The 17,630-nt window shown below is 43.1% G+C and overlaps 1 protein-coding gene across 6 annotated transcripts in view; it reads right to left on the bottom strand.

The window, feature by feature from the left end:
* SLMAP (sarcolemma associated protein) overlaps nt 1–17,630 on the bottom strand; it is a 91,510-nt gene that overhangs the window by 26,772 nt on the left and 47,108 nt on the right. For 3 of the 6 annotated variants that reach the window (XM_075287900.1, XM_075287898.1, XM_075287897.1), the window contains exons 4-11: nt 15,167–15,203; nt 12,669–12,731; nt 11,823–11,918; nt 11,098–11,169; nt 8,126–8,266; nt 6,206–6,343; nt 2,396–2,564; nt 2,256–2,306 (exon numbers count right to left, since the gene is read on the bottom strand). In XM_075287900.1, the coding sequence (XP_075144001.1) occupies nt 2,256–2,306; nt 2,396–2,564; nt 6,206–6,343; nt 8,126–8,266; nt 11,098–11,169; nt 11,823–11,918; nt 12,669–12,731; nt 15,167–15,203 (767 nt within the window). Of the gene's footprint in view, nt 1–2,255; nt 2,307–2,395; nt 2,565–6,205; nt 6,344–8,125; nt 8,267–11,097; nt 11,170–11,822; nt 11,919–12,668; nt 12,732–15,166; nt 15,204–15,320; nt 15,411–17,630 lie in introns of those variants that run through there. The other 3 variants (XM_075287902.1, XM_075287899.1, XM_075287901.1) reach the window with 2 other exon arrangements.

Below are 17,630 nucleotides of genomic sequence, written 5' to 3' on the forward strand. Positions count from 1 at the left end.
GAGCTTCCAATAGAAGCGGCTGGCACGCGGGGGGTTAAGCGGCCGCTGGCAAAGTCTGCCTGCCGCCGCTTTCAATAACATATAATGCGCACCGGACTGCGGCTTATAGTCCGGTGTGCCTTATATATGAACCGAGACGGACTATAAGGCGCTCATGGGCAATGCGGCTTATAGTCCAGTGCGCCTTATAGTCCGTAAAATACGGTATAAGGAAGGAGGAACTAAAAGAGCGCTCGCAGGTTCCACATGAATTATTAGGGGGCCTTCTATTCCAGGAAGGTTTTCCAGGATTGTCTTTTAAAGCTAAGGCCCCACGAAGTCAGCAGCAGGAAAGAACGAGGCATGGAAGCATGGTGGTTTTTTCTGTGGTGCTTTCACAGAAAGGCTGCAGCATTTTCCTCTACAGATTTTCTGTTTCAATTATACCTATAACAATGATACCTATTGCCGGATTTTTCGGCGATGTGTGGATGGGATTCGCTAGAATCCCTTTCACTTTGAAAGGACAGTAAAATGCTGCATTTTACGCCACGTGGGGCCCCAGCCTAATACACACTTTGTTAGGAGCGCCCTTTAGTGGTGGTGGAAATCAGCGTCTATCTCTACTTCTACACTCACCGGCCACTTTATTAGGTACACCATGCTAGTAACGGGTTGGACCCCCTTTTGCCTTCAGAACTGCCTCAATTCTTCGTGGCATAGATTCAACAAGGTGCTGGAAGCATTCCTCAGAGATTTTGGTCCATATTGACATGATGGCATCACACAGTTGCCGCAGATTTGTCGGCTGCACATCCATGATGCGAATCTCCCGTTCCACCACATCCCAAAGATGCTCTATTGGATTGAGATCTGGTAACTGTGGAGGCCATTGGAGTACAGTGAACTCATTGTCATGTTCAAGAAACCAGTCTGAGATGATTCCAGCTTTATGACATGGCGCATTATCCTGCTGAAAGTAGCCATCAGATGTTGGGTATATTGTGGTCATAAAGGGATGGACATGGTCAGCAACAATACTCAAGTAGGCTTTGGCGTTGCAACGATGCTCAATTGGTACCAAGGGGCCCAAAGAGTGCCAAGAAAATATTCCCCACACCATGACACCACCACCACCAGCCTGAACCGTTGATACAAGGCAGAATGGATCCATGCTTTCATGTTGTTGACGCCAAATTCTGACCCTACCATCCGAATGTCGCAGCAAAAATCGAGACTCATCAGACCAGGCAACGTTTTTCCAATCTTCAATTGTCCAATTTCAATGAGCTTGTGCAAATTGTAGCCTCAGTTTCCTGTTCTTAGCTGAAAGGAGTGGCACCCGGTGTGGTCTTCTGCTGCTGTAGCCCATCTGCCTCAAAGTTCGACGTACTGTGCGTTCAGAGATGCTCTTCTGGCTACCTTGGTTGTAACGGGTGGCTATTTGAGTCACTGTTGCCTTTCTATCAGCTCGAACCAGTCTGGCCATTCTCCTCTGACCTCTGGCATCAACAACGCATTTCCGCCCACAGAACTGCCGCTCACTGGATGTTTTTTCTTTTTCGGACCATTCTCTGTAAACCCTAGAGATGGTTGTGCGTGAAAATCCCAGTAGATCAGCAGTTTCTGAAATACTCAGACCAGCCCTTCTGGCACCAACAACCATGCCACGTTCAAAGGCACTCAAATCACCTTTCCTCCCCATACTGATGCTCGGTTTGAACTGCAGGAGATTGTCTTGACCATGTCTACATGCCTAAATGCACTGAGTTGCCGCCATGTGATTGGCTGATTAGAAATTAAGTGTTAACGAGCAGTTGGACAGGTGTACCTAATAAAGTGGCTGGTGAGTGTATATAGCAGTTTTGGAAAATATCATCATAAATGAAAGTATTAGATGTGCGCCGAGGCGTGATATTCTCATGTGAATAGCAGTCATAGTTACAGCCAATTATGGAAACCGATCCCACTAGATAAGGGAAAAAAAAAAACTTTCACGGAGATAAAAGGATGACAAGCAGACGATACAATGAACTCTTCTTCCTAAAAAAACACAACTTCTGGTTAAATGAAACAAAAGTCTGTGTCAGCAGTGAAGACTTTTATAACCAAGCTCCATCCAGCAACGCAATATGAAAATGTCCCTGAGGGGGAAAAAAAGTCAGCAATTTTAATAAATACATTGCCCCACCAGCCGGGCACACAAATTTCTTAAAAAAACCCCCCAAAAAACAAGATTTCCTTGGGATGTGATCCTAACCGTGTGTGGCACTTACCCCGGGTGCTGTGCTCCTTAAGTGTTTTCTCCTGTAGATTCTCTAATCGTACTGCAAGCAGAAGTCCAAAAATAAAAAAAAATGGCAAACAAAAAAAAAAAGAGGAAAGAGAAAGCGGCGAGTGCAGAGGGAGGACTCACCTTGTAAGGCAGTAAGACGCTCATTGGTGAAATCGTTGTCTGCTTGCAAGGCCTCGATTTTTGCTTGTAATTCCTGTTCCTTCTCCTCCATCTCATCAATCTTTTGCTGTAATTCTTTCTTCTCGGCCAGGCCTTTCTGCTGAATTTCCTCCTGCCGACCTTCAGCTGCCTGTGGAGACCGGAAATAATGGGAATAACTACATGTGGGGTCTATGAATATTAGACTCTGTTCACGTGTTACATAAGCTCCCACGGCATACGCCATGTGTGTCCATGGTTCCCCCCCATACAGCAGGCTGGTATGCTGGGTTCAGGTGACAACCTCCCTTTAAAAGGATGTCCAGACCCAAATTGACATAGAAGCCCCAATCCACAGAATAGGTCATTAGTATATATCGGTGGGGACCTGACATCCATGACACGCGCACATCATCTCCAGAAGCTTCTAGTGGATAAGCAACACATGCAGAGCCCCTCCAATACTAAGATGTAAGCGGCAACACCCTCATTGCTCCAAAGAGCTCATTTGTATATTGTCAAAAACATCGATATCTCAGCCATGACGTCACCAATACACAAGGGTTAAACACTGATTCATGTGACCCGAACCTATCTGCAGGGCTGGGTTGATATTCTGGTGACATTCCCTTTAAAGGGATCCTATCTAGAGATGAACGAACACTATTCGAAACAGCCGTTTCGAATAGCACGCTACCATAGAAATGAATGGAAGCGGCCGGCACGCAGACTTTGCCGGCTGCTTAACCCACCGCGTGCTGGCTATGTCCATTGATTTCTATGGGAGCGTGCTCTTCGAAACGGCTGTTTCGAATAGTGTTCGCTCATCTCTAATCCTATCGTTAAAACACAATTACTCTTCTCCCACCTTTAGATGTCTTTTCCGCGCTGCCATTGGGTGTAAATCCCGGTATTCGTCAGTATGCAAATGAGTTCCATTGCAGCACTGGAGGCATTCCCAATGCTGCGAGAGAACTCTCCAGCACCGCCTCCATCTTCTTCAGGAATGGCGCATTTTCATCCGGCGCTGGTGGTAAAATTAATGGCCATGGGCAGAGCTGACTGCGCATGCCCGCAGCCACAAGAAAAATGGCTGCTTACACAATAAGCGGCCATTTTCTTGTGGCCTGTGGGCATTTGCAGTCGGCTCTGCCCGAGGCCTAAAAGTTTTACCACCAGCGCCGGAAGAAGACACGTGAAGAGGCTGGTCCTAAAGAAGATGGAGGCGGCGCTAGAGACGCCCCCAGTGGTGCAAGTGAACTCATTTGCATACCAGTGAAAACTGGGATTTATACCCAACGGCGGCGCGGAGAAGACATCTAAAGGTAGGAGAAGAATAGCCTTTCTTAAGGCTATTCCTACATGATAGTCACAAAAAACTGTGTTTTATTGATAGGATCCCTTTAAGGATATATACAGATTGCTAGTTTTCTAAAAGACTCTGTAACAATCTGCTAAATTTCACACCGCTGGGGTCCTCTCCAATGTAGAGGCCAGTGACAGGCTGCAACTTGGAGGACAAGAACAACAGGGAATTTATAAGTGTCAGATCCTTTTTGACGGCATTTTGACTCCTTTAAAGAGTTAAACACTAACCTAAAAGGTATTCCTTGGGGAGACCCTGCGTAGACTGTAAATCACTATGTGCAATGCACTGCTCATAAATATCTCACAGCACGAAAAGGAAGTTCTCTGCTTGGCACCTGCGGAGGCCGGGTGGGTGGCCTATAGCCCTTAGTTCACATTCAGACCACAGCTCAAATCTCAAGATGTGACGTACAGCACTGACAGTGTAATATTACCTTCCTACCAGGTCACGAATTCTATGAGCACTTCTTAGAACGTCTCCCGGTCTTATGATACATTAATAACCTCTCTAAGCTACTTAATACAAAACATCTTTATTTTAGCCTGGATACAAGGGCGACAGAGCGAGGCATTATATCTGCAGACAGTGACGTGTGACCTTTCTCCATCCCATATGGTGCATGAGTAATACTAAACCCTTCCGTCACCCCCCTCCCATTCCCCGTACAGCTGCTGCCCACCACTTATAGATGTGATTACAGGCTCTTATTATAACACGGAGATCTCATGTAAGGGATTACACTATAGGACTTCATGTCACACAACTTATAGGGCTTCAAGTGGATTCAGGAAATTCACAATTCTAGAAATTCTCACACAGAGAAATATATGGTCAGTGTGATGATGTTATTAACCTTGTAGATTATGTCCTAACAATCCTTCTATGGTGCCGGGATGCAGCCTCGTGTCAGAAGACCATGGTGACAACTAGTGTCATCTATAATGACATCACGTGACACTAAGCCCTTAAGGCTCGCTATAAGGGTACTATCTTAGTAGCCATACACATTAGGTGAATGTCATCCAAACCCAGTGGTGATTTAACATGCATGGGGGTCTCCACTTCCACCCAATGGCAGATATTAGAATTAGGCAAGTGGGAATCCAACATCTGTGACTTTTCTTTCCCCTCAAATTCTCAAGGGGTAAGAAAAGGCGCTGGTCGGGGCATCTGGCGGAAAGTGATTCCTCTTTCTCCCTTTTGGGAACACATGCAGGTCTGGAAGGAACCGTGGTGTGCCGAAGGAGAGAAAGTAACCTTCAGAGTCATGGGATGAAGTGGTCACATGACCAGCTCAGTCGTAAACCATGTTTTCCCATTGATGATCTAGATGACCTGTACGGCCATGTTTTCACCATTTCGGAATACTTCTGCTTGCCAGTGAGCAGAGCTTTATGGGAGATTAGAAGCTGGTTACGCAGTGACAGCTTTACCGTTAGGTGTCTGACAACCCCTTCCTGTTGTAGCCAGCGTTTGTTTTATTGTTTCTTAATTTCTATGAACCATCTTTTTTTTAAATTCCTAATAACGGTTGTAACGGGGGGCATTAAGATGGCAGGCCTGGAACCCTGCGATCATGTTGTCTGATAGAGGAAGGGTGTTCCCTCTGTCCCTTTAACAATTCAGAGGCGGTGGTCGCAACAGACTGTGGCATTAGAGGGGTTAAATGGTTGGGATTTGATATCATCTCTGACCCTGAGCACCACAGGCAGGTGTCAGCTATATAATAGCCTACACCTGCCATATATACGCTCCCTTGTGATATATATGCGCATCATATGTCTGAAAGGGGATGAAGGCCGACTGCCTGTCTTATAAAGTGATGGTGTATTGCTAGGATATAACATTACTTTATGATTGTCGGGCCCCTCACTGATGCCGAGAGTTAAGAGGGGACCGCGCTGGATTCTTTTCTAGGTTTTCCCTGTACAGATATGCTACCGGCCATCAGACCAATACTCTTCAATGTGTCTACAGTCCTCTGCACAGCAATGCATCTTTGAGACTGGCGGGGGTCCCAGAGGTCAGACCCTCAGTGATCATAAATTGAAAGCGAAATACTAACACTTTATAAGATGGGAATGTCTCAAACTATTGTCTGTTTCCAAGGGCAACCTGTAGAATTGTGACAGCAGCAGTGTGTGTGTGAATGGAGATATAGCGTTATAATTGTAATTATAAACCTGTGTGTTAATTAGGAAGGTAGACGATGCGTGAAGGTATAACAATAATCTACGCAGGGCTTTACAGGCAGAACAGCTAAGATTAGCAGGAGCCTGGGGGCGGGGCATTGGGAAGAATTTAATTGATATTTCCGTGACCCATAAACCTGGAAACAACTAGTATGCGATCTCGTGGCGGATTAGTGAAAAGCTTTCTTAATTAAGACCAAATTCCCAAACACCCCGGACCGCGGTTGTTACCTTCAGCTTGTCAGTTAGATCTTTAATTTCATTCACTGCCCCATTGTACTTGTTGGCAAGCTCACGTAATTCTTCTTGGGTCCGCTCATTCATCTCCTTCAGATGGGTACATTCATCTTCAGTGTTACTAAGACTTCTCTGCAATAGTAAATAAGGTCATTTATGAACAATATACGGTAAACAGTAAGGCCTTGTTCACATGGTCGTCAAAAAACACAGTTCTTAAAACAGATTACAATGTGACTATGCACAAGTCCGATTTTTGACATGTCATTTTTGTAAGTTTCCAGGGATCTGTCAATACACACAAATCTGAGGGATATATTAAAACAAGTCCCAAACAAATGCAAAACAGCCTTGAAAAATATGCATTGCTCCATCTGTTTCTCACCAATAATTTTATCTACGGTAGTCTGAATACAGCCTAAAAGTTTATGGGAGATTAGTATATGTAATAGGTTAGAACAGGGGTCCTCAAACTGCGGCCCGAGGGCCACATGCGGCCAGCCAAGCACTTCTGTCTGGCCCCGCCGACAATGCCGGCAGGCGTGCATTTATAATGAAGCTCCTGGGGAGCTCGGGCCAGGCCATGGAGCGCACTTCACTTTACCTATTGGAGGGCACCGCTCCCGATGTCTGTGCGACCTGCTCTGCCTCCGGCCCACTGTTTAAAAAGTTTGAGGACCCCTGGGATAGAATAATGTTCTAAAATATGCGATAATACACCAAGGTATTCTGAACTACACATATTCAATATATAGAAAAGAATAGATAGAAATACTACGTCTTAAAGGGAGTTCCCTATCCACAGGAAAGGAGACAAAGGTCACCGGGTCCCCAAGTGATCAGGAAGATGGGGCAGTGAAAGTGCTCCAATAGCCTCCATGTGAATGGTGCACCAGTGTGACCAATGCTCCGTTCATACTATGGGGCTGCTGGGACTGTTATCTCCGGCTCCATACAAGTGAATATAGAGCCGGTCACACAAGCGCACTGCTGCTCCATTCACAAGGGGGTTTCTGGGCCCCCACCGATCATACACGTATCCCTTATCCGCAGGACAGGGAATAAGTGTCCGTATTGGCACAACCCTTTTAAGGGGTTCCATTATTACAAATTACTACATAGCCTCAAAAAAGTAGCCTGATTGTGGTGGCCCCAGTGCAAGGACCCTCACCAATCAAGAGTATGGGGTCCTTAGTTCGAACGAAGCAACGGCCGTGGAGGATGCTACCACTCTGTATGATCAAGGTAGACAACCGGGTACAGAAGTCATCCTTATCAGTCCTGTAGCAGCAAACACAGAAAGTGATGGACACAGGTTCTTCATGGGGTGCCAGTGATGGATCCCAATGATCAGACACTCGCCATCTTCCTCATGGACAGGTAATAGGTTGTGAGGTGGAATGCTTCTTTATACTTAAATAGGCAGAGTCATGTTCAGTGATATCTTGACAACACTTTGTACAGACGCAGACAAAGACATCCCAGTGCAGGGCTTCAGGGTAATAATACATGGAGGGCTGGATATTGGCATTTTTCAGGGGGAAAAAAAAATCCCTGAATTTTCAGGATGACTTGAGATTCCAGAAACAACTTGAGTGTGATGAATTGCAGTGATGAGCAGCTGCTGTATTGCTACAAGGCAATTGTCTAGATGGATGAACTGCAATCCTAATAGTGGCAATAGCTATTAATATGGTGTTCGCTTTATGAGCGCACGTGTTAATTCTGATTTTTACTTTTTTTTAAGCTTTCAGTATCAAGCAACCGACATATTCATTGCAATACATATGACATACTCTGCGGAGCAGAACGCCAAATGCATCAAACATGGCAGCTTAAAGAAATCTGGGGTGGGGGGGACTGAAACACACAATATATACATAATAATACATAATCATCACCAGGTCTTCTTACCTCAACTTCAGACAGCTTCCGCACCACCTCGATCTTCTCCTGTAGAACTCGCCTCAGTGATTCTTTGGCCGTCGTTTCGTAGTTGTGTTTGTCCTCCTGTAACGCTATTAACTCTTTCCGAATCCCATCGTCTGTCTGACTCTAAACAAAGATAAAAATCCAATTATGTCCTTCCATTTTTTTATGAACATGTACAGCCAACAGAATGACTAACAGCATTAGCCTGTGACCAGCTGAAGTTTTCCTATGGATGTTCGCTGACAAAAATACACAAATGTGCAATTTTATCTTGCAGTGGAAAGTGTCTGTTTCACTCATGAATAAGAATAATTTAGCCTAAGGGAAAGAAAGTAGTGAGCGTCAGACATTTTGTGATAGTTGTAGGACAGCATGTTACTTTCTACACCATGAGATACAAACAACACCTTAGGGTGATATTTCTGTGAGCTTTGAATAACTTATGAGATTTTGCCACTATAGACATTTATTTTCCTTCCATAGGGCAAGGAGTATAAGTTTCATTGGTGAGGGTCCGACTGCTGGGAGCTCCAGGGATCACAAATGTCCCATGTAAATGGTGAAGTGCTGTGCATGCTCAACTGCTCTTTCATGGGCCTCTACGAGACTCCCAAATTGTCATAGATGTGAACACAGTCCTGGTCAAACGTGCACACCAGTGTTCCATGCACAGAGGAACTTATGGACTCCTGTTCCCCCGGGGGTCCGAAGGGGTCTGTCCCCTCTGCCAGTCACTTATCACCAAATATCTCTGCTCTTGTACAGCAGCACCAAACTCTGCACTGCCCTGAGAATTTGTATCAATGTATATATTTTATTAACCTCTCCCTAATAAACCACTAGCTAAGCTGTTGCAGGACAATATTATTTATATATATATATATATATATATATATACATATATACATATACATATACATACTCACCGGCCACTTTATTAGGTACACCTGTCCAACTGCTCGTTAACACTTAATTTCTAATCAGCCAATCACATGGCGGCAACTCAGTGCATTTAGGCATGTAGACATGGTCAAGACAATCTCCTGCAGTTCAAACAGAGCATCAGTATGGGGAAGAAAGGTGATTTGAGTGCCTTTGAACGTGGCATGGTGCCAGAAGGGCTGGTCTGAGTATTTCAGAAACTGCTGATCTACTGGGATTTTCACGCACAACCATCTCTAGGGTTTACAGAGAATGGTCCGAAAAAGAAAAAACATCCAGTGAGCGGCAGTTCTGTGGGCGGAAATGCGTTGTTGATGCCAGAGGTCAGAGGAGAATGGCCAGACTGGTTCGAGCTGATAGAAAGGCAACAGTGACTCAAATAGCCACCCGTTACAACCAAGGTAGCCAGAAGAGCATCTCTGAACGCACAGTACGTCGAACTTTGAGGCAGATGGGCTACAGCAGCAGAAGACCACACCGGGTACTACTCCTTTCAGCTAAGAACAGGAAACTGAGGCTACAATTTGCACAAGCTCATCGAAATTGGACAATTGAAGATTGGAAAAACGTTGCCTGGTCTGATGAGTCTCGATTTCTGCTGCGACATTCGGATGGTAGGGTCAGAATTTGGTGTCAACAACATGAAAGCATGGATCCATCCTGCCTTGTATCAACGGTTCAGGCTGGTGGTGGTGGTGTCATGGTGTGGGGAATATTTTCTTGGCACTCTTTGGGCCCCTTGGTACCAATTGAGCATTGTTGCAACGCCAAAGCCTACCTGAGTATTGTTGCTGACCATGTCCATCCCTTTATGACCACAATGTACCCAACATCTGATGGCTACTTTCAGCAGGATAATGCGCCATGTCATAAAGCTGGAATCATCTCAGACTGGTTTCTTGAACATGACAATGAGTTCACTGTACTCCAATGGCCTCCACAGTCACCAGATCTCAATCCAATAGAGCATCTTTGGGATGTGGTGGAACGGGAGATTCGCATCATGGATATGCAGCCGACAAATCTGCGGCAACTGTGTGATGCCATCATGTCAATATGGACCAAAATCTCTGAGGAATGCTTCCAGCACCTTGTTGAATTGAGGCAGTTCTGAAGGCAAAAGCCTACTAGCATGGTGTACCTAATAAAGTGGCCGGTGAGTGTGTGTGTGTATATATATATATATATATATATATATATATATATATATATATATATATATATATATATATAAAGCCATATCCATATTGCCAGTATATACACTTGGTAGAGCTGAGTGATTATGACCTAAATCAAAATAGAGATTATTTGGACATTCCCCTCTTACAGTACGACTAAGTTATAGGCGAACCTTGTGAGAAGTTCAAACAGAACTAAAACTACCCAGGCCCAGGTCAGGTGAGCAAACAAAAAAAAGTTTGTTACACACCGTCCCGCTGGATTTGGTGCTTCTAAATGACGTCAGGTGCCTATGTGACTGCTGAGGCCCAAAGACAATAGGGGGTCTAGCTGGAGCTCAGGAGAAGTGAGTACCACTTTTTTTTTTTTCTAATATTTTTTTTTTAATGTTTTATCCCCTTCCATGGGCCTCTAATTTATTGGGGTCACAGGTGTTATCCTGGTTTATTTTTGGTTTTAGCTACTTATCGGGTAATTGTCTGCTCCTAACAGTCAGGAATGTGATTTTTAACTAGTGACATCTCCAGTTCTTTTATAGGTAGTACTACATTCTTGGCAGCATATGGAAGCTGAGAATCTAGGTGGTATAGAACCGAAGATACAGCCATTTGAATTGAATATCTCCTTTTGCAAGTACTACAACTCTACATGCTGCATTGAGTAATAGGGTATGGCAGAGATGTCGCCTTGGCAATGCTTAGAGCATTACTAGTGGAAATTTTATAGCCTGTTTTTATCAAAAAAAGGTCTAATTTAATATTTACTAAGATTGAAGTGTTTGGTCTTTATAGAGTAGATATTGGGCACAGCTCTAATATGGCAACCAAACTCACTTTTGAATAAGCCTGCAACTGGTTCCCCATAACTTCTAGTCGAGATAGAAGCCGATCTTCATCTATTAGAGCCTGGAAAAGGGAAAAAAGGATACAAGAAATTTATCGAAATTCATGACAAAAGTTTCAGACGATTACTTTTTCTTAAAAAATATATCTATTGTGTGCTAAGAAGAAAAGAATAGAAGTCCCCTGAACTGAGAAAGAAGGAATGTTTAAGGCTAAGGTCTCATGCAGCGAATCGAGGAAGAGTCAGCAGTGGAAATACATCTCAGGTTTTTTTGCAGCGTTTTTCAGAGAAACTTTCTGCCTCTATTATTATTACCACTTTAGCATATCAAGTGTGACCCCAGGATTTTATGAGATTTATGGTAATACAGTAGAAGTCTACAGGAGACAGAGAATCAGATGAGTGAGCAGGATATCATGGACAGCTGCTGCCTATGGGGGCCCCACTGAGGGGACTTTCACATGGTTGTGGGTGAAGTGTAGATAAAATTGCATTCACGGTTTTTGGATTGACCAGAGGCTGATCTCTCTTGAAACAAGCTCAGTCTGTGATATATGCTGTACGGCCATATAAAACGGAAGTAATAGAAGAGAAACGAATAGACTTGCATACCGTACAAAACACATCAAGATCAAGACAAAGCAGAGGAGGCAGCGACACTATAGTCAAGCGTCCAAGACAATAGAAGAACCTGGGTGTGGAGTCATTCTGATACCTGCCAACTAGTATCTGAAGCTTCCTGTGTATTGGCTAGTAGCCTCTGAAGAGTGGCCAACTTCTGTTCCAACATCTGTTCCCGATGTAAGGCCTCCTGCAGAAAGAAGAAGTTAGGACTGGGTTAAAATATCAATCATCCTCTAAGGAGATCTAGACGTGTAACAGAACATGGCGGCACTGTGCTCAGCGTCAGCAAGAATAAAGACGTTATTAAGTGAGATATAAAGCTATTGGAGCGTGTCCTGAGAATCCTAAAAAACCTGAATCTGTCCCATCCGATTAATCCTCAAAGACACCAGTTTTCTAATGTAAATGATGGAAGGAGCTGACTTGGATTTCTGTTTCGCACACGGACCTCATAGGATGCGCCAAATGTATGATGAAGCATGAACCTTGTTATAAATAAGGCGCAAACTACGTCGGGACAGGAATTATCAAGACTGGTGTGAGAAACACGTCCATGATGATTGATAGGGGTCAGTACACGGCCCCCAGGCTGATCATCTGTACAGCGCTTCACTACGGCTCATCTCCCAATGAGGATAGGCCCGACCAAAAAAAAAAAGCCCGGACAATCCCTTTAATAAATCGCTCCTTATGTGTTCTGTTTATAAGTAATATTTGTGCTGACAGACTCCCCTTTCATACATTTTATAGTCACTCCGCACCCTTCTGCAGAGATCTGCCATGTCTATCTACAATAGCTATGTACTAATGACATGTGGGTGTTTCTTAGACAGTTCAGTAGTGACTGGCAGGAATGTCGGCTTAGCGGCAGCTTATCAGTCTGACATTTACATCACCTTCACTAACGCAACCTTTTCAAGGAAACAAGCAGCTTTACCTGTAGATACTGAGAGAGTTGGAACAGTTCCTGAGAGTACATACTGGGAGTGTGAGCAGCAACCTGTTGGGACGGGAAACAAAGTTCACATTAGTATTTAGTATTTGGTACCCGGACTTTTACCCATTTTAAATAAAGTATAGCAAATGGTAGACTTTAGATTGAAACCACAAAGGATCCAATATACTCGTAAGGCTTGGCAACCCACATTCCAAAAACGCTGAAAAGTGAATGGGATACTGGCTACTCCTATCCCATGCGTTGTTCCTGCCTCTGACTGAATGTTACTGGGAATGGTGTAACATGTAGAGAAAATTACTTTTGATGTCATATTGGGAAAAAAAAAAAAAATAGATTCTACTGCCTCGATTTGACACCAAGTATGCAGTCAGGATCAGGATACTTATAAGCAACAGTGTGTGTGTGTGTGTGTGTGTGTGTGTATATATATACACACACACACACATATATATACATATATATATATATATATATATATATATATATATATATATATATATATATATATATATACATATACATATACATATACATATACATATACATATATATATATATATATATATATATATATATATATATATATATATATATACACACATACACTTTTTTTTAATTAAAAAGAAAAAAAAAACTACAAATTTCCTTTTCTTTTTAATGGTTGGCATGGCTGCTTGATACAAACAAAATAAAAAAAAATATTATTATTATTCACCTGAAATAAAAAAAAAAAAAAAAAAAAAATTAAACAATGTTGCATAGTCTTAACTAAAGATTTCCCCTTTGTTTTAGGTGTACAGCTCTTTTGCAGACCTATGCATCTCCATAGTAACAGGCAACACAAACCCTGCATCATCTTATCCGGCAGCCATACCCTGCTACATCTGTCCCCGGCTTTATGCAGACACACGCACTAGGTTACCAAGAAGTTGGCAATTTTGATAGCACAAGCAATTGCAGGATAGGACTACACAGGCTGTTTGTTGTCTGTTACCATGGAAACAGGAAGCTTTCAATGAAGATCTATAGTGAAATTACTCTGTGACAGAAGCAAAGATGGCCGTAACACGACATGTCACCCTTCAGTCACCTGATCCGTGCTGGCCCCGAAAAAACAAACACAAATAACTGCAGTGAGACAACAGGCGACTGGAAGAGACACTTATTTATTTCTTCATACATGCTAATGTTTGGATTTTTTATATTTCCTCAGAGGTCAGACAAATAAGCAATTCATTTTAAAGGGGTTATTTATTTATTAAAACCTATTAACTAATCTTTTTTATTTCCCTACTGTAGACTTTTATTCTCTTCTCTGTACATGATGATGGGGGCGGCCATCTTGCCTGAGCTTCTTACTCTACTCTGATAACAGCATGTAGTGATCTGCTTTACAGCACAGTCATGGCCATAGACAGCAGCAGACTGAAGCCAAATCATTGAGGAGACATGTTCTGAGCAGGGAGGGGGGAGGAGATAAGCTGTGACATCCTCTATGGTCAGTAGTGGAGGTAATGAGGGCTCATCACCGGTGTTATCTTCTATTGTAATACAGTATTTGAAAACAGTTACACAGAATTTGCAAGTGTATTCGCTTTAGCAGCAAGTGTAAAAAAAAATTGCAGACAGTAGTACTTTTTTTTTTTTTTTCTTTAAATCAAAAGTGACATGGAAAATTAAAAAAATAAATAAATAAAAAAAGATATAGATATATATATATATATATATATATATATATATATATATATATATATATATATATATATATATATATACACACACACACACACACACACATATACACACACACACACCAAAAACCAAAACGAAAAAAACCTGGTATACAAATCGGACACTTTCTGGCGCCATTCTTTTTTCATTATAAAAGTACTAGACATCCCTCTATCTCCAGAATACCACAACTATGTTACTTTACAAAGCTCCGCGCTGGTGCACTCCTGTTATCCTGGGACTCCGGCCATAGTATTTTATGTAGGAAACTTAGAGATGGAAATGTTGAGGAATCACAACATAGGGGCTCGCTCTGCAGAGTGACCTGGGCAGGCTCGAATAGACAGCCCCTGCCAGAGTGAGTCAACCCTTCACATGGTGCCTTGGATCAGAAACCCTGGGAGGAGCACTGGGCATCATTTATCATTGGGGGCACAACCAGTGTCATGTTTGGCATTATACTATGCGATACACTGGAAGAAGCTTAAGACATCTTACCTAAATTATAATAACTGGAAACTTCTACAAGCTACACGGGTATCAAGGTGCAATGAGATCAATGTCCTTGTCACTCCATACTTGTGTATGCACAGTGCCAGTCAGCTGTAAGCAGTCATAAAAGGCTCATGTGCACATTGTATAGTACAAGATGACAATAGAGAGTAGACTCGATATAGGGAGTGGATCCCCGAAGGTTAGACAGATTATATTTAAGGCATCTATTAAGTAAAACGTGACGGTCTTACCTTGTCGACAGGACTGGGTAATGGAGCTTGGATGACACTAGAAAAGAGAGGAACAGTCAGAATGTAAACACACACCAAAAAAGAAAGGAGCAATAGTTCAGAAATCCTTCTCGCAAGCTCTGTAAATATTTAACTGGATTTGGTGGAAACTCACGTTGATTCTGAAAGGGAGCGGCAGCATGAGAACGAAATTAACTCTGCCCTGGACTTCTTCCCCTACTTTATATCAGAGCGGAGCACACACAGCCCTGCCCGCCTGCAGACCGGGAGCCCAGGGCTACTGTACGGCCAGTATATAGGGGACTGTTAACCGCTTCACCTCCAGGAGCGCAGAGGACACCTGCGTGTCAGTCATCCTCTGCAGACTAGCAATGGTTAAAGGTGTGGATCTTATTTTGAGGCACTCAATCTTTCAACAAGTCCTTTCATGCCGAGCTCGGAGATTGCTAATGTTATATAACAGCGTTTTGCGATATTCTGTGATTAAAGGAAAGTTTTACCATATATCAAAGTGACTGCCTTGAGTCTACATGCAGTAATTGTAGAAAAACGACTTTGCATTATGGGTAAGAAGGTGTATAAAGTGCCGCTCGGTCGAATATGGCAAACACGACTACAGAAAGAAGATGCAAACAAAATATACAGCCCATTTGTATAGCACTGACCTATACTGTAGCGCTGTAAACCCAACTTCCAGGGTCAATTACTGAAAGCTACAAGAGATGCCAAGATGGTGATCACACCGGTTACCTGAGGAAAGGCCAAGAACCCACAACATAAGCATGGCACTTATGTAGGTAGGCGGCCTCCTTACAGATTTTCTATTGGGGTCCAGGAACAGATCCCCACTCCTGACACGTCTTTCACAAAACAATAAGTCTCCAATAAAGGAGAATCCCATCACTGCAAGACAAGTAGCCCACAGAAGTTACAAAAGCAGCAAATAAAGCTGGACCTAGAAGCAGAAGCAGAGGCATCATCGGCGTAGTCCTCCCCCTACCGTTGTGTTTCATGCCACCAAACCCAAACTTTGCCATACAACCCTATATATCACAGAACTCAGCTTCTCTCCTCTATCATATAATCCTATATATCACAGAACTCAGCTTCTCTCCTCTATCATATAACCTATATATCACAGAGCTCAGCTTCTCTCCTCTATCATATAATCCTATATATCACAGAGCTTAGCTTCTCTCCTCTATCCTATAATCCTATATATCACAGAGCTCAGCTTCTCTCCATCTATCATATAACCCTATATATCACAGAGCTCAGCTTCTCTCCTCTATCATATAACCCTATATATCACAGAGCTCAGCTTCTCTCCTCTATCATATAACCTATATATCACAGAGCTCAGCTTCTCTCCTCTATCCTATAACCCTATATAACACAGAGCTCAGCTTCTCTCTTCTATCATATGCTGCTTGCACCTCTTGTTCCCCTTTTTTTACTTCACTAACCCTCCAATATTTATAGAGATTGCTATATCTGGGAACTTGCAGATCACTTAGGAGAAAGGAGTGAACAGACCTGTAAGAGTCTCCTGCTCCCATATTACTATATACCATATCCATTGTCTGTAGAATATTATTCCATATTTACCTGTTGGTAAAGAACAAGACACAGGAAACCAGGAGAAACAAAAAATGCAATTCCTCATAGGTTCCCATAGAAATAACAAAGGAAATAAATTGCTCTCAAGAAGCCTGAACTCAACACGCCCCTAGCTTCTACTGACCCGAGCAGACACGCAATAACATCTTATATTTGTTCCTTACACATATACGACTGTCAGTCCATAACTAAAGTGACCAGTTTCAGATTGTTGCCATATAAAATATCCCAACAAAATCTTCACAGGTCCATAGAACCGACAACATATACAAGTACACTGTGATGATGGATTTAGGGTTGCCCTTTCTCCAGGCGGCCGCCTGGCGGCAGCAACCTCCGGAGTTGGCCCATTCATTTGAGCCAACTCCGAAGGGGAAAGCCGCGACTGTTGAAAGCCACGACAGGTGGGTTTTGACCTAAGAGTGACGAGGCTCCCCACATCACTCTTGGTGCCAAAATCCACCCCACTGCCCCTCGCGTGAACTAAGCCTAAGTGTTCTTCCTGCCTACATGTTTGTGTGTCAGTCTTTACTGCAGTCCTGGAATTGTATGTTCACACGGAGGAAAAGGTCGCAGAAAAGTTTTCTGCCTTGTGAATATTCCACGCAGCTAGCCGAATGAATGGACCTAAACAGGAGCGCGTCTCGAGCCGCAGAACCCGCAGCAAGATAGATTTTCGCCATTTTTGCAGGCGGAGTTTGAGGCGGTTTCTGCCTCAAAATCCGAATGCATAAAACTCCGTGTGAGCTAGCCCTAAGAATTTAGTAGACCAAGTGCCTTACAGTAAGTGACGATATTCTTGTATGTACTATATACAAAATCATCTGAAGGGGAAGCATACTTT

Source organism: Leptodactylus fuscus, chromosome 9 (assembly GCF_031893055.1).
Source record: "Leptodactylus fuscus isolate aLepFus1 chromosome 9, aLepFus1.hap2, whole genome shotgun sequence".
Taxonomy (NCBI): Eukaryota; Metazoa; Chordata; class Amphibia; order Anura; family Leptodactylidae; genus Leptodactylus; species Leptodactylus fuscus.